This window comes from Bos mutus, chromosome 11 (genome assembly GCF_027580195.1).
Source record: "Bos mutus isolate GX-2022 chromosome 11, NWIPB_WYAK_1.1, whole genome shotgun sequence".
Classification (NCBI taxonomy): Eukaryota; Metazoa; Chordata; class Mammalia; order Artiodactyla; family Bovidae; genus Bos; species Bos mutus.
The window spans coordinates 33,290,692-33,303,091 of record NC_091627.1 but is presented as its reverse complement, the minus strand read 5'-3'; the positions used below and the strand labels follow the sequence as shown (position 1 = coordinate 33,303,091).

Below are 12,400 nucleotides of genomic sequence, written 5' to 3'. Positions count from 1 at the left end.
TTGAACTTCACAACCATTTTAAAACCAATGGCTTTAAACAGAGGAGGAAACTAAGGCTAGGGCAGGGTAAACTGTGTGCCAAAATTCACACAGTTGGGTGGAGACCGGAACTGTAGCTCGAGCCCAGGTTTTGTTCTATGCAAACTCTGTGTCTCTGTAAAAGAAAAGAGATTGGTCAGGGAAGCTTCACAGAGGCAAGGGCAGGGCACCAAGTACAGAAGAGTAACAGGCAAAGGCACAAAGATGTAACAAGAAACAGCCAGAAGGCAACAAAATCTGGTTTCTAGTATTGTAAGCGCCTTGAGGACAAGAAGGTCTAGTTCCTAGAGTGAGGCCTGGGGTTTACCAGGCGCTTGTTGTTGTTTGTTGTTCAGTCACCCAGTTATGTTCGACTCTTTGCAACCCCATGAACTGCAGCACGCCAGGCTTCCCTGTGCCTCACCATCTCTCAGAGTTTGCCCAAGTTCCTGTCCATTTCATCAGGGATGCCATACAGCCATCTCATCCTCTGATGCCCTCTTTTCCTTCTGCCCTCGATCTTTTCCAGCATCATGGACTTTTCCAATGAGTCAGCTGTTTGCATCAGGTGACCAAACTATTGGAGCTTCAGCATCAGTCCTTCCAATGAGGGAAGGAAGAAATCAATTCAGGATTGATTTCCTTGAAGACTGACTGGTTTGAACTCCTTTTTGTCCAAAGGACTCTTAGGAGTCTTCCCCAGCACCACAGTTAGAAGGCATCAATTCTTTGGTGCTCTGCCTTCTTTATGGTCCAGCTCTCACAAACAAATGTGACCACTGGGAAGACCATAGCCTTGACTATATGGACATTTGTTGGCAGAGTGATGTCTCTGCTTTTCTGTTCAAAGGAATGAATGTCTAGAACACAGATTCTCTATAGGAGAGTAGCTGGAAGTGAGGCTGGGAAGTGGCAGGAGTCAGAAGATGGAGCGGCTTTTATACAATATGGAAGGCTGGTGTTGGAGGAGGGAGGGGACCAGAGTGCATGTGCAGAAAGGATGCTAAGAGAGAATCAGCTGGGAGGTGGTTCCAGGAGAGGGACAAGGAAGGCCAGAAGTAAACCAGGGCAGGGAGAGGAGAAGACAGTCAAGAAGAATTTCTGCGATAGAATGCCTGGCAACATCCTGAAGGGGAGGGGGTGACATATAGGGGTCTGCAGGCGGAAAGGCAGAGCAGGAGAGATAGAGAGGATGCTGGCTGTGGAGGAAACAGGTGTGGGCAGTGGATACCCCGCATCCTCCAGCAGCTAGGCTGCAACCTCAACAGTGACTCCTGAGGCTGCAGGCCAGAGAGGGAGGGGCCTCTCGGACTGGAGAAGTCATTAGCAACCTGCCAGAACCGGGTTAACAAAGGCAGGACTACAACTCCCAGCATGCCGCGCCCCAGTGGGGTGACGGCGGGCGGTGGCTGCGCTGCACCCGCTTGGTGGGCTCAGGACCTGGGTCGGCACCGGAGCCTGTCATTCCGGAGGGGGGCGGTCTGCGTGGCGGGGGGGCGGTGCGGGCGGGCGATGCACCCGAGTCCCCAGCGCACTGGCCGCGCCGGGCTTGCGTCTCCCGCCCCGCGGCCCCGCCCCTTGCCCCACCCCAGTCGGGCGGTTTAGCTGGGGCCGCAGCGCGGCGGCAACATCACTCTCGCCGCGGCTGCTCCGCCCCATCCCCTTCTGTTTTTCTCTCTCATTCTCCGGTGGCGACGGCGGGGAAGGCGGAGGCAGAGGCTGCAGCAGCCGCTCTGGCTGCAATGAATGATCCCCCAGCTGGGGGAGAGGACTCCAGGTGAGCCTCTGCCCTTGGGAGGGCCGGAACCCCCGGCCCCCCAGAACCTGCAGCACCCTTCCCCCCACCCCCCGCCATGGATCTCTAGAGGAGGAGGAGGACAAGGACGAGAAGACAGCTCTGCCGCCCACCCCCATCCCATTTTCCTCTTCCTTTATCTCATTGTTGCCGTCGCTGTTTACGGCAGCGCTCCCTCTGCCCCAGCATGGGGCGGGCTCTGGGTACTGCCGTTCGGCAGGCGCTGCTCCCGCGGCTGCCCGGCGATTCTGCCTAATTCTCCCTCCGCAGCCGGTGCAGCGAGGACCGGAGAGCGGTGGAGGCCCGGACTGCAGCAGCGGCGGGGCCAGCTCCCAGCATCTCCACCCTAGGAGGCTGCATGCGGATTGAAGAACGGTGCCTGGGGGCTGGGCCGGCCCCGCTGATCCCGACCTAGGGCGGACAGCAGGACTAACGAGGCTGCGGAGTGGGTCCGGGGGTGGGGGGTGTGCAGGAAGGACAGAGCAGAAAGATGGCCAGTAAAACCAAGGCCAGCGAGGCCCTGAAGGTGGTGGCCCGGTGCCGCCCCCTCAGCCGGAAGGAGGAGGCTGCTGGTCACGAGCAGATCTTGACCATGGACGTGAAACTAGGCCAGGTGACCCTGCGGAACCCCCGCGCTGCCCTGGGGGAGCTGCCCAAGACCTTCACCTTCGATGCCGTGTATGATGCCAGCTCCAAGCAGGCAGACTTGTATGATGAAACCGTGAGGCCCCTGGTAGACTCGGTGCTTCAAGGTTTCAACGGCACCGTTTTTGCCTATGGACAGACAGGCACGGGCAAGACCTACACCATGCAGGGGACCTGGGTGGAGCCCGAGCAACGCGGGGTCATCCCCAATGCCTTTGAGCATATCTTCACCCACATCTCGCGCTCCCAGAACCAGCAGTACTTGGTCCGGGCCTCCTACCTGGAGATCTACCAGGAGGAGATTCGAGACCTGGTCTCCAAGGAGCCCGGCAAGAGGCTCGAGCTGAAGGAGAACCCTGAGACAGGCGTCTACATCAAGGACCTGTCCTCCTTCGTCACCAAGAATGTCAAGGAGATAGAGCACGTGATGAACCTGGGGAACCAGACCCGGGCAGTGGGCAGCACACACATGAATGAGGTCAGCTCCCGCTCCCATGCCATCTTCGTCATCACCGTGGAGTGCAGTGAGCGTGGCTCAGACGGCCAGGACCACATCCGTGTGGGCAAGCTCAACCTGGTGGACTTGGCTGGTAGCGAGAGGCAGAACAAAGCAGGCCCCAACACCACTGGAGGGACCGCCACACAGCCCACTGGTGGTGGCGGTGGTGGAGGGGGTGGTGGCGGTGGTGGAGAGAGGCCGAAGGAAGCCTCCAAAATCAACCTGTCACTGTCTGCCCTGGGCAACGTGATCGCTGCTCTCTCGGGTAACAGGAGCACCCACATCCCCTACCGGGACTCCAAGCTGACCCGGTTGCTCCAGGACTCTCTGGGGGGAAATGCCAAGACCATCATGGTGGCCACCCTGGGGCCAGCCTCTCACAGCTACGACGAGAGCCTCTCCACCCTGCGCTTCGCCAACCGGGCCAAGAACATCAAGAACAAGCCCCGGGTGAATGAGGACCCAAAGGACACACTTCTGCGGGAATTCCAGGAGGAGATCGCCCGCCTGAAGGCCCAGCTGGAGAAGAAGGGGATGCTGGGAAAGCGACTCCGCAGAAAGAGCAGCCGCAGGAAGAAGGCCGTGTCAGCCCCAGCCGGGTACCCGGAGGGACCGGTGATCGAGGCCTGGGTAGCCGAGGAGGAGGATGACAACAACAACAATCACCGCCCGCCCCAGCCCATCCTGGAGACGGCCTTGGACAAGAACATGGAGAATTACCTGCAGGAGCAGAAGGAGCGGCTAGAGGAAGAGAAGGCGGCCATCCAGGACGACCGCAGTCTGGTGAGCGAAGAGAAGAAGAAGTTGCTGGAGGAGAAGGAGAAGATGCTGGAAGACCTGCGACGGGAGCAGGAAGCCACAGAGCTGCTCGCTGCCAAGTACAAGGTAAGAGTCCCCAAGGGAGCAAGGGCTCTCCAGAGGCCCCCAGAGGGATCTGGGCTGGCAGGCTTTGCTTTGAGGGTCTGCGATCTGGCCTGAAGCAAAGTGTCCTGCCCTTCTGCCAAGTGCTCCCCTGGAGAAGCCAGGCAAATTTCTGTGGCTCTGGGCTGCCAGGCAGAGCTGCTGAGGAGCACCTAAAAGGAAACACACACTCAAACACAGAGCAAAAGCAGGCAGGCAGTGTCTCAAGCCAGTGAGCTTGGACTGGCCTCACCTGCGGCCTGGCAGTCTCTGCTGGTGGCCCCCAGAACCAGTCAGGTCCATGGACAGCCAGGCAGGCGTTCAGCCTCATTTAGGTGTGGGTTCTCACTCTTGCTTAGCTGCCTCCCTTGTGATATCCTCCCTTTGCAGCACCATCAGACCTCACGCTGCTTTAATACCTGACATTTGGATAACACTTCATGGTTTCCGTAACTGTGTATGTGCTCTCATTTGATCCTCACGGTAGCTATCCGGGGTCCTGGTTGTTAAATCCCCATATTTACAGGTGAGGGGCTAAGGCTCAGAAAAGTGACATGAGGTTCCATCCTACAAAGTAGCAGAGCTGAGCTGGAACCAGTGGCCCTTGGGCCTTTTCAATTCTTGAATGGCAAAGTGGGACTATGAATGGGTCCTGCTCCCTGTGAAGGCAGTCCAGCAGCCCACAGGGCCTATTGCTTGGAATCTTAGAAAGGAGATCATGCTGAGGGTAGGAGAGCGCCTCCAGCTCTACACTGGAAACCTGGAGTCTAGGGCTAGATGTACTATAGCTCATTGAGTGACCCTGTGTTCATTGTGTCTTCCTTTCCTCAAGCCTCAGTTTCCCTTTTTGTAAAATAGAAGGTTGGCCTGGGTGATCTCTGAGGTTCTTCTATCTGAGCAGCAAACCAGCTAGCTCCTAGTAAGACCCAATTCCCCATTGCCCTGAGAGGCCTCAGGGCCTCAGCATTCCCCCAGCCCCAGGGACACCTCCAGGCCCCAGTGGAGCTAAGCTGCAGAGGTCCCCCTGCCTGGCTGGCCACCGACCTGTTAAATTTTGTTGTCACAGATGCCAGGAGTCCCTGTCCCAGGCGTTTCCAGGTCCATAGAGTCCTTAACACTGAGGATTGGAGGAAGGATGCAGGGAACCATGAGCTGATGTCTTGCTGGGGAGAGCAAAACACTATCGTTTCTTAGTCCCTCTAATGAGTGTGGGCTGGAGCTCAGGGAAGCACCGCCTGGGAGGGAGTGTGGCAGCAGCTGGAAGAGGGACAGTTGAGCTGCACACCATTGTCTGTGTTATGAGAATGTGCTGCTGCACCCTGGGGGTTCTGGCCTTGCTTCTTTAATATTTAATTCACCACCAGGAGCTCAGCAAGGGTTATGCTGAGCTGCTTCCTCAAAGAAAGGATCAGGGGCCTGGCATATTGGGGCCCTCCTGGAAGAAGCAGGATGTGAAAGCCAGGACAGTTAGACTCAGCTCTCCCAGGAGAAAGGAAATCTAGGCAGTCCAGTGCTTTCCACTGGGAAATCTTACAGGGGTGGTGTGTCATCAGTTTCATTACCAAGAGCCTCACCACCACTACCCATTGCTTTCTGCCTCCACCCATCCTTAAAGCCAGGGGGCAAAAGAGGCTAAAAGTGTGCTCTTTGGCCTTAGGAAATGGGTAGAAGGGATGGAGGGAAGGATCCACTGGGATCCTTTCCACTGGGAACAATGGATCTCCCATTGCTGGCTACTCCCTGGCTCCCTCCATAAGATTCTTGAAGCACAGATAATGGGGCAGTCAAGAGATCAGTGGCCAGTGCCAGAATTCTTGCAGTAGAGGCATAGCCCACTGAATCCCCCTTCTTACAACTGCCAGAGGCCTTGGGAAACCGAGGCCCAGACTCACCTAGGGCCACACAGGTGAGTTAAGGAGAGCCAGACTCGTTATACTTGGTCCAGCTTCTTTCTATTACACTGCTGTTGTTACCTTGCTACTTGATAATCAGAGTAATTCATTTTTATGTAACTCTTATATTTTGATCTCATGGAATCCTCGCAGCAACCTCCAGAGATGAGTATTACTATTTCCATTTGACAGTGATGAAAGCCAAGGCTGGTGACGGTCTCAGTGACCTGAATTGATAGGTGGCAAAGTCAGGACTGGAACCAGGTCTATGCTGTGCTGTTACCAAGTCTTCACGAATCCCTCCATGTGTGCTGTCTGTGTGACTCGTGACGAAGCCCTTTGCCTCTCTAGGCCTCAGGTTTCCATTTGCCTAATGAGGGGAAGTCTGACGCAGCTCCTTGGGGACTGGGTGACATGGTCATTATGTGCCAGGCTTTCGGATATAAGCAAAGGGGGAGGGGCGTCTGGGAAATTCCAGGAGAGGAATGATTCCACATCCTGTGACTTCTTGTCACACCCAGCCCAGGACCAACAGCAGCCAGCAAGCCCAGAACGGAGGCTGGACAGAGGACCCCAGCCTCCCTAAGGCACTTCTGGTTCAGAGTTGGCTGTTTGTAGGATGGAGGAAACAATTTGAGGCCCCTTGAGGGATCCACTGGGTAATGAGGGGAAGAGCATGGTAGAGTCATCCCAGGCCTGCCTGGTTCACAGGCTTATGCTGAAGATGAAGTGAGATCATTAGTGTGAGGGCATTTGAAATAAGTTGAAAGCACTAAATAAGTGGAGGGCATTAACAGCCACTGGGTGGCTTCTGTCTGCCAAGCAGGGGTCCAGTGATCTCCAGGACTGACATCTTTATTTCTGGCTTAAGGCTTTCTTTCCCCTGCCATCTCAGCTGCCTTGCCATAAACCTGCAGCTGTGGGAGCAGAGCCAGGTGAGAAGGATCTAGGAGCCCTCAGAAGGCTGGTGCTCAGGTCCCTCCTGGAAATGAGTTTCTGCTCCCCATGTTCGACACATTCCAGTTCCCACTTTCTGAGTTATGACATCAGCTCCCCTTCTCATTGCCCCCCCAACCCAATTCCCTTCTTCCCGTTCACACTGCCGCTGGGGGCAGTTGAGCAGGAGCTGACGCGACCCAGTGCCCTCATTCATTCTCTCTGACTCATCTTATAGTCTGTCTCACCCGTTTTTCCTGCCCACCACCTCTAGGGTCCCCATTCCCTTTGTTCTCCCCTCACTGTGTACAAACACCATGCCTATCTCCTAGGAGTCTCCTTTCATCTCCTCTCACATTTACCTTGAGCCTTACTTAGGGGGTTTGAGGTGTGCAAACGTGTGAGGGTTTGTGATTGTCATCAGCGCCCTGTTCTGGGTAGTCATTAGCCATCCACACTTCTGCCATGTCTCTGCGGGGCTTGAACGCGTACCAGACCTGAGAGGTAGGGGGAGTTGGTCAAGACCCACGGCTGAGGTTATGGCTCTGCACGACAGCAATTCCAGTGTTTGTGCACAGTGCAGTCTCACTACCTTGAGAATATGCAGTGTGTGTGGGTGGATCGAGAGAAAGCCGACTTTCATTGTGCAAGGAACATGTTTTAATGACTGTTTTCATTTTGAGCTTAATTTTTTGAGGGCTTGGACTAGATAATTTCTAAAGCTTTGGTTCTAGATCTTTAGGGGGAAAGAAGGGTGTGTAGGGGAGCCAAGGCCTGCAGATGATACAAAATGCAGGCTCGAAATGAAGAGAGGACTGGAAGAGGTAGAAACAACACATTGCTTGTTGATCCCCACATAAGTAGGTCTGGAGGGAGTGGAGGGAGGGGGCTGCTTGGCTAGAGCCCAACTCTCTCTATAGTGGGTGTGGGAAAGAGACCCTGCAGAAGCCGCCCCTGAAGCCAGAGGGATGAGGTCACTACAGAGAGTACAGACTGCTTGAATTTTCATTGTCTCTCTGTCACTGCCTGTTCTTCCTCCCACTTCTCAGCATTGGGGTTCACCATAGATAGTTTTGCAATAGAAGGAGTCTGACGCTCGAGAAACAACAGTAATAGCAAGAATCATGCTATTTACATAGCTCTTGTCATGTGCCAAGCCCTATACCATATATTGTATCCAGATTATCTCATGAAATCCCCACAGACACCTTCCAAGAAGGTGTTATTACTGTTTCCATTTTATACTTGAGACAACCAAGATTTTGTGACTTGCTTAAGGCCTCGTGGTTTGTATATGGCAAATCTAATTGAGTCCAGGTCAGTTTGACACAAACTCTGATCCTCTCTTGTGCTTAAAGAATTATGAATCCGAGGACTGGTTGCTGGGGAGGTGGTGAAGAATGACAGCAGTGGGTGTAAATGTGTTGAATTTGAGGTGACAGAGTCCAGTGAACAGTGGGAGATGGAGAAGGGAGGTTTGTTTTTTTTTTTACGATTTTTTTGTTATGGATCATTTTTTTAAAGTCTTCATTGAATTATTTTACAATATTGCTTCTGTTTTATGTTTTGGTTTTTTGTCCACAAGGCATATGGGAATCCTGGCTCCTGGACCAGGAATCAAACCCACACCCCCTGCATTGGAAGGTGGAGTCTTAACTACTGGACCGCCAGGGAGGTCCCAACAGGGGAGTTTAAAAACAAGCACAGGACTGGAAATGGAGTTGAGGGGTCATCGGTAGAAGGTCTTTGCTGACCTTTTTTTTAGAATGCTGTATTCAGAGGTGATATCAGAGTCAGGCCGGCCTGATTTACCAGTTCTGAGACCTCAGTTTCCTCAGCTATAAAGTGGGATAATAATACTACCTATGTCATAGCGCTCTTGAGAAGGTGACAGTCAACATTAAAGCATTTTGCACAGTTCTTGGCATGTAAGCGTTCATAGATAATAACTTCATTACTGTTATCTTCAATTACCTAATGGATGTCTTCACTTGGCCATCTTTCTGATATGTTAAACACATCACATTTTGGTTTGGCATTCAAGACCTACCAGAGCCTGGTTATCGCTCTCCAGTGTCACCTACCTAAGAAAGCGATAGGAGAACCTAACAGCCAATTCCTCTACCCCATACTTTGAACTTAGGATGTTTCTCACTGCCCTTCTGCTGTTATATCCCAGGTTGTCCTGGTAACCAGGGAGTGGGAATTACGGCAGCAGGTTAAACTCAGTGTAACGAGCTTCTTGATAGTTAGGATTGATCTGCTTCAAGAGATAATGTCTCCGATCCCTGGAAGTGTCCAGGGAGAAGCTGAACATCACAGTTGCTCTAAAGGGATTCAAAAGCCAGAAAAGCCACTGAACTAGGTGATCTTTAAAGTTCCCTCCTCTTCAAAGTTCTTTATTGTTAAAAGTAGTATTTTTTTAAAAGCAAAATATAGAGTGTTCAGTTCATCTTTTTGAAAATTAAGGTGATAAGATTTAAATGTTAATGTATGAATTCAACCAATAATGAAAGATATTTTCAGCTCTCCATCATGACTGGTTAGAGACAGACAAAGAGAAGAAGAAAATGGGAGGAAAGACAGGAAAGAAATAGAGAGGAAAGACAAATGGAGTCAGATTTGGGGAGAAAGATGGAGAGAGAGAGAGAGTGGGTGAAGAGATGGACAACAGAATTTCTGGGGAGAAGAAACCCCAGTTGGGAGAGAAAGTGCGTTAGAGGAGAGCATGAAGTAGTATTGTTCCACTAGCATGATCTTGAGGTTAGTCTCCAAACAGGGGTGTGTCCAGTCTCTAAAGAATCCCCAATAATCCAGGGAGCACCTATGTTCCCAAAGCTGGTCTGGTTCCTTCTCCATATCCCCAGGGACACTAGCCCCAAGTCAGACCCTCTGAAACTTATAGGGCCAAGAGATCAGGGAACTGTACACTGCCCTCCCCACTCCCCACCACTGCCACCACCCATTCCAGCTGAGTCCTCTGTGATCCTTGAGAGAAGCAAGTAACCAGAGCTCCAGGCTGCGTCTGGCATCTAGGTCAGAGTCCATGGCTTCTTGGCACCACTGAGAGCAGTGACTTACATTCCTTCCTGTCCCTGGTGGTGTGATCAGTTAACAGAATTGCCGTGAGCTGGGTGCATTTTGTAATATAAAGATCTGACCTGCAGGAAGTATGTAAGACATTTCCATCAGAGGTTCTGGGATTCAGGTTATGTTGGGACTCAGCAGACCTTTTGGTCCAGTCTTAGGTTTCTCTTTCTGTGTGTTGGCTAGAGGAGTGTATTATCATATTGCCCTTAGTCATCTCCAGCCCCTAGACAGCACAAGATTGGATGAAGTGGCGATTATAATGTTCTTATTGTGCACTGAGGACTAGGAGGAAGGGCCTGGAATTCAGCAGTAGAAGGGCACGCCCTCCCATCTGTGCCCTGCCAGTCTGCTGCCCCTGGCCAGTCTGGGGGCACTTCTGGGGCTGACTGGGCCTGAGAGCTGCTGAATCAGGTAGCCTGAGCAGATAAGAAATGGTCTCACTTCCAACCCAGTCTAACCTTTCAACCATGACAAGTCTGCGTAAGGCGGATTCCAGTGCTCTGAGCTTGTAGGGGGGTTGGTGTATATCTAGAATTTTGAATATCCTGAGAAATTCTTGGGCATTAAATTCTGGTCAGACCCAAGACTTACTTTCTAGTTGTTTCCCTTTGCTATCAGATATACTCAACTGAGGGGTACCAGGCCCTGGGCTGAACTGTGTCTGTAGTGGTAAGGAATGGACCTGCAGGCTTTCTCTTTCTTCAAGTGAGCCAGCAGAATAATAACAACAATTAGAGTAATAATAGTAGCCACCATTTCTTTAGTGCATGCTTAATGTCAAGTATGGGCTCCCTGGGTGGCTCAATGGTAAAGAATCCACGTAGCAATGTGGAAACACAGGAGACATGGGTTCGATCCCTAAGTCAGAAAGATCCCCTGGAGAAGGAAATGGCAACCCACTTCAGAATTCTTGCCTGGAAAATTCCATGGACAGAAGAGCCAGGCAAGCTGCAGTCCACGGGGTCTCAAAGAGTCAATCATGACTGAGCATGCGTGCACAATGTCTAGTACTCAATATATTCTCGAGTTGTTTTATTTAGTCCTCACAATAGCACCATGAAATAGTAGTGTTTAAATCTCCACGTGACAGATGAGGATACTAAGGCACAGTAATGAAAGAACAATCCGAGGTCACATGCTTATGAATGTTAGCCAGGAATATGAGCCGATATCTGCTTGATTCCAAAGCCCATGATCTTCCCTCCATCCTGTATCACCAACTCAGATCCCTGGCTAATAGACCCCAGTGGGAGCTCTTGTCTGCTGAGATGCTTAACTCATCTCTGTCCTTACACATGATGCAAACCCCAGCCTCAGGCCTCAGTCTGAGGCCGTTCATTTGTATAATCAACAAATCTTCTTGAACACTATGGCCAAGAATATAAATCAATAGGTAGGGTTAACTTTGTCTTTAAATTGTTTAAATTTCTGGAGTGAATCACAGGAACTCTCTAATAATGGTTATCTCTAGGGATTTTATTAATAATAGGAAGGAGGCTTTTTTCACTTTTTTAAAAAAATTTGAACAGCAAGCATATAGGGCTTCCCTTGTGGCTCAGTTGGTAAAGAATCCTCCTGCAATGCAGGAGACCCTGGTTTGATTTCTGGGTCAGGAAGATCTGCTGAAGAAGGGATAGGCTACATACTCCAGTATTCTTGGGCTTCCCTTGTAGCTTAGCTGGTAAAGAACCTGCCTGCAATGTGAGAGACCTGGGTTTGATCCCTGGGTTAGGAAGATCCCCTGGAGAAGGGAGAGGCTACCCACCCCAGTACTCTTGCCTGGAGAATTCCATGGACTGTATAGTCCATGGGTTCATAAAGAGTTGACTGAGTGACTTTCATTCACTATATTAGTTTGTTAAAAACAAATCTAGAATTTTTAAGGGAGAAAAATATGTAAAAGAAATGTGTTAACACATGGTTGGAAGATTGGCTTAAATGAATAATTGAGGGAGACCCAGGGTCGAGAATAATTCTTAATGGTACTCAGTTTTTGGTAATCCTGTGACTTGGACAAGTCAGTTGCCCTTCTGGTTCTGTAAGAAATGATCAATCAATGATTCCTTGCTTTCTGCACTATTTGCTGATTCACAGTGGAAGCAGCAGGTCAGGAGCCCAGGTTTAGAGACCAGCCTGGATGAGGAACAGTGAGGGCTGGAAAGGAATGACCAAGCATTGCCTGGAAGCTGGAGGCTGAATGACCCAGGGTCTGTAAACTACCGAGTCTATGCTTTATGCATCCTTAGGTCTCATCCAGTTCTGACATTGTATTAATACCTTTCTTTAGTCTGACTGGATTTTCTTCCCCAGTGTTGGAGAGAAACCCTCTAGGACAATGCAAATAAGTGAACAAAGTAGAGGAGAAAGACAAAGTTAAGGATCAGATCTGAAGTGATCATGGTTTTCCTACTCAAGCAGATGAGCTGATTTTTTTCTTCCTGTTTTTCTCCAACGTGGACTGAAGCGTTTCTGGGCATCCATATCTTGTCCAGTGCAAGACTGGAAGTAGAATACAGCTCATCTCATTCTCTGGCCAATATGTTAACTGATCTCTAATGGTTCCTCCTTTTTTTTTGACTGCATTGGGTGTTTGTTGCACGAGGGCTTTCTCTAGTTGCAGTGAGC

General features: G+C 50.9%; 1 protein-coding gene across 1 annotated transcript in view; it reads left to right on the top strand.

Moving 5' to 3' along the window:
- The first annotated feature begins 1,470 nt into the window (after positions 1-1,470).
- KIF3C (kinesin family member 3C) overlaps positions 1,471-12,400 on the top strand; it is a 36,275-nt gene continuing 25,345 nt past the window's right edge. The window contains exon 1 of the mRNA XM_005895689.3: positions 1,471-3,842. Coding sequence (XP_005895751.2) covers positions 2,304-3,842 — 1,539 coding nt within the window. The 5' untranslated portion in view covers positions 1,471-2,303. The remainder of the gene's footprint in view (positions 3,843-12,400) is intronic.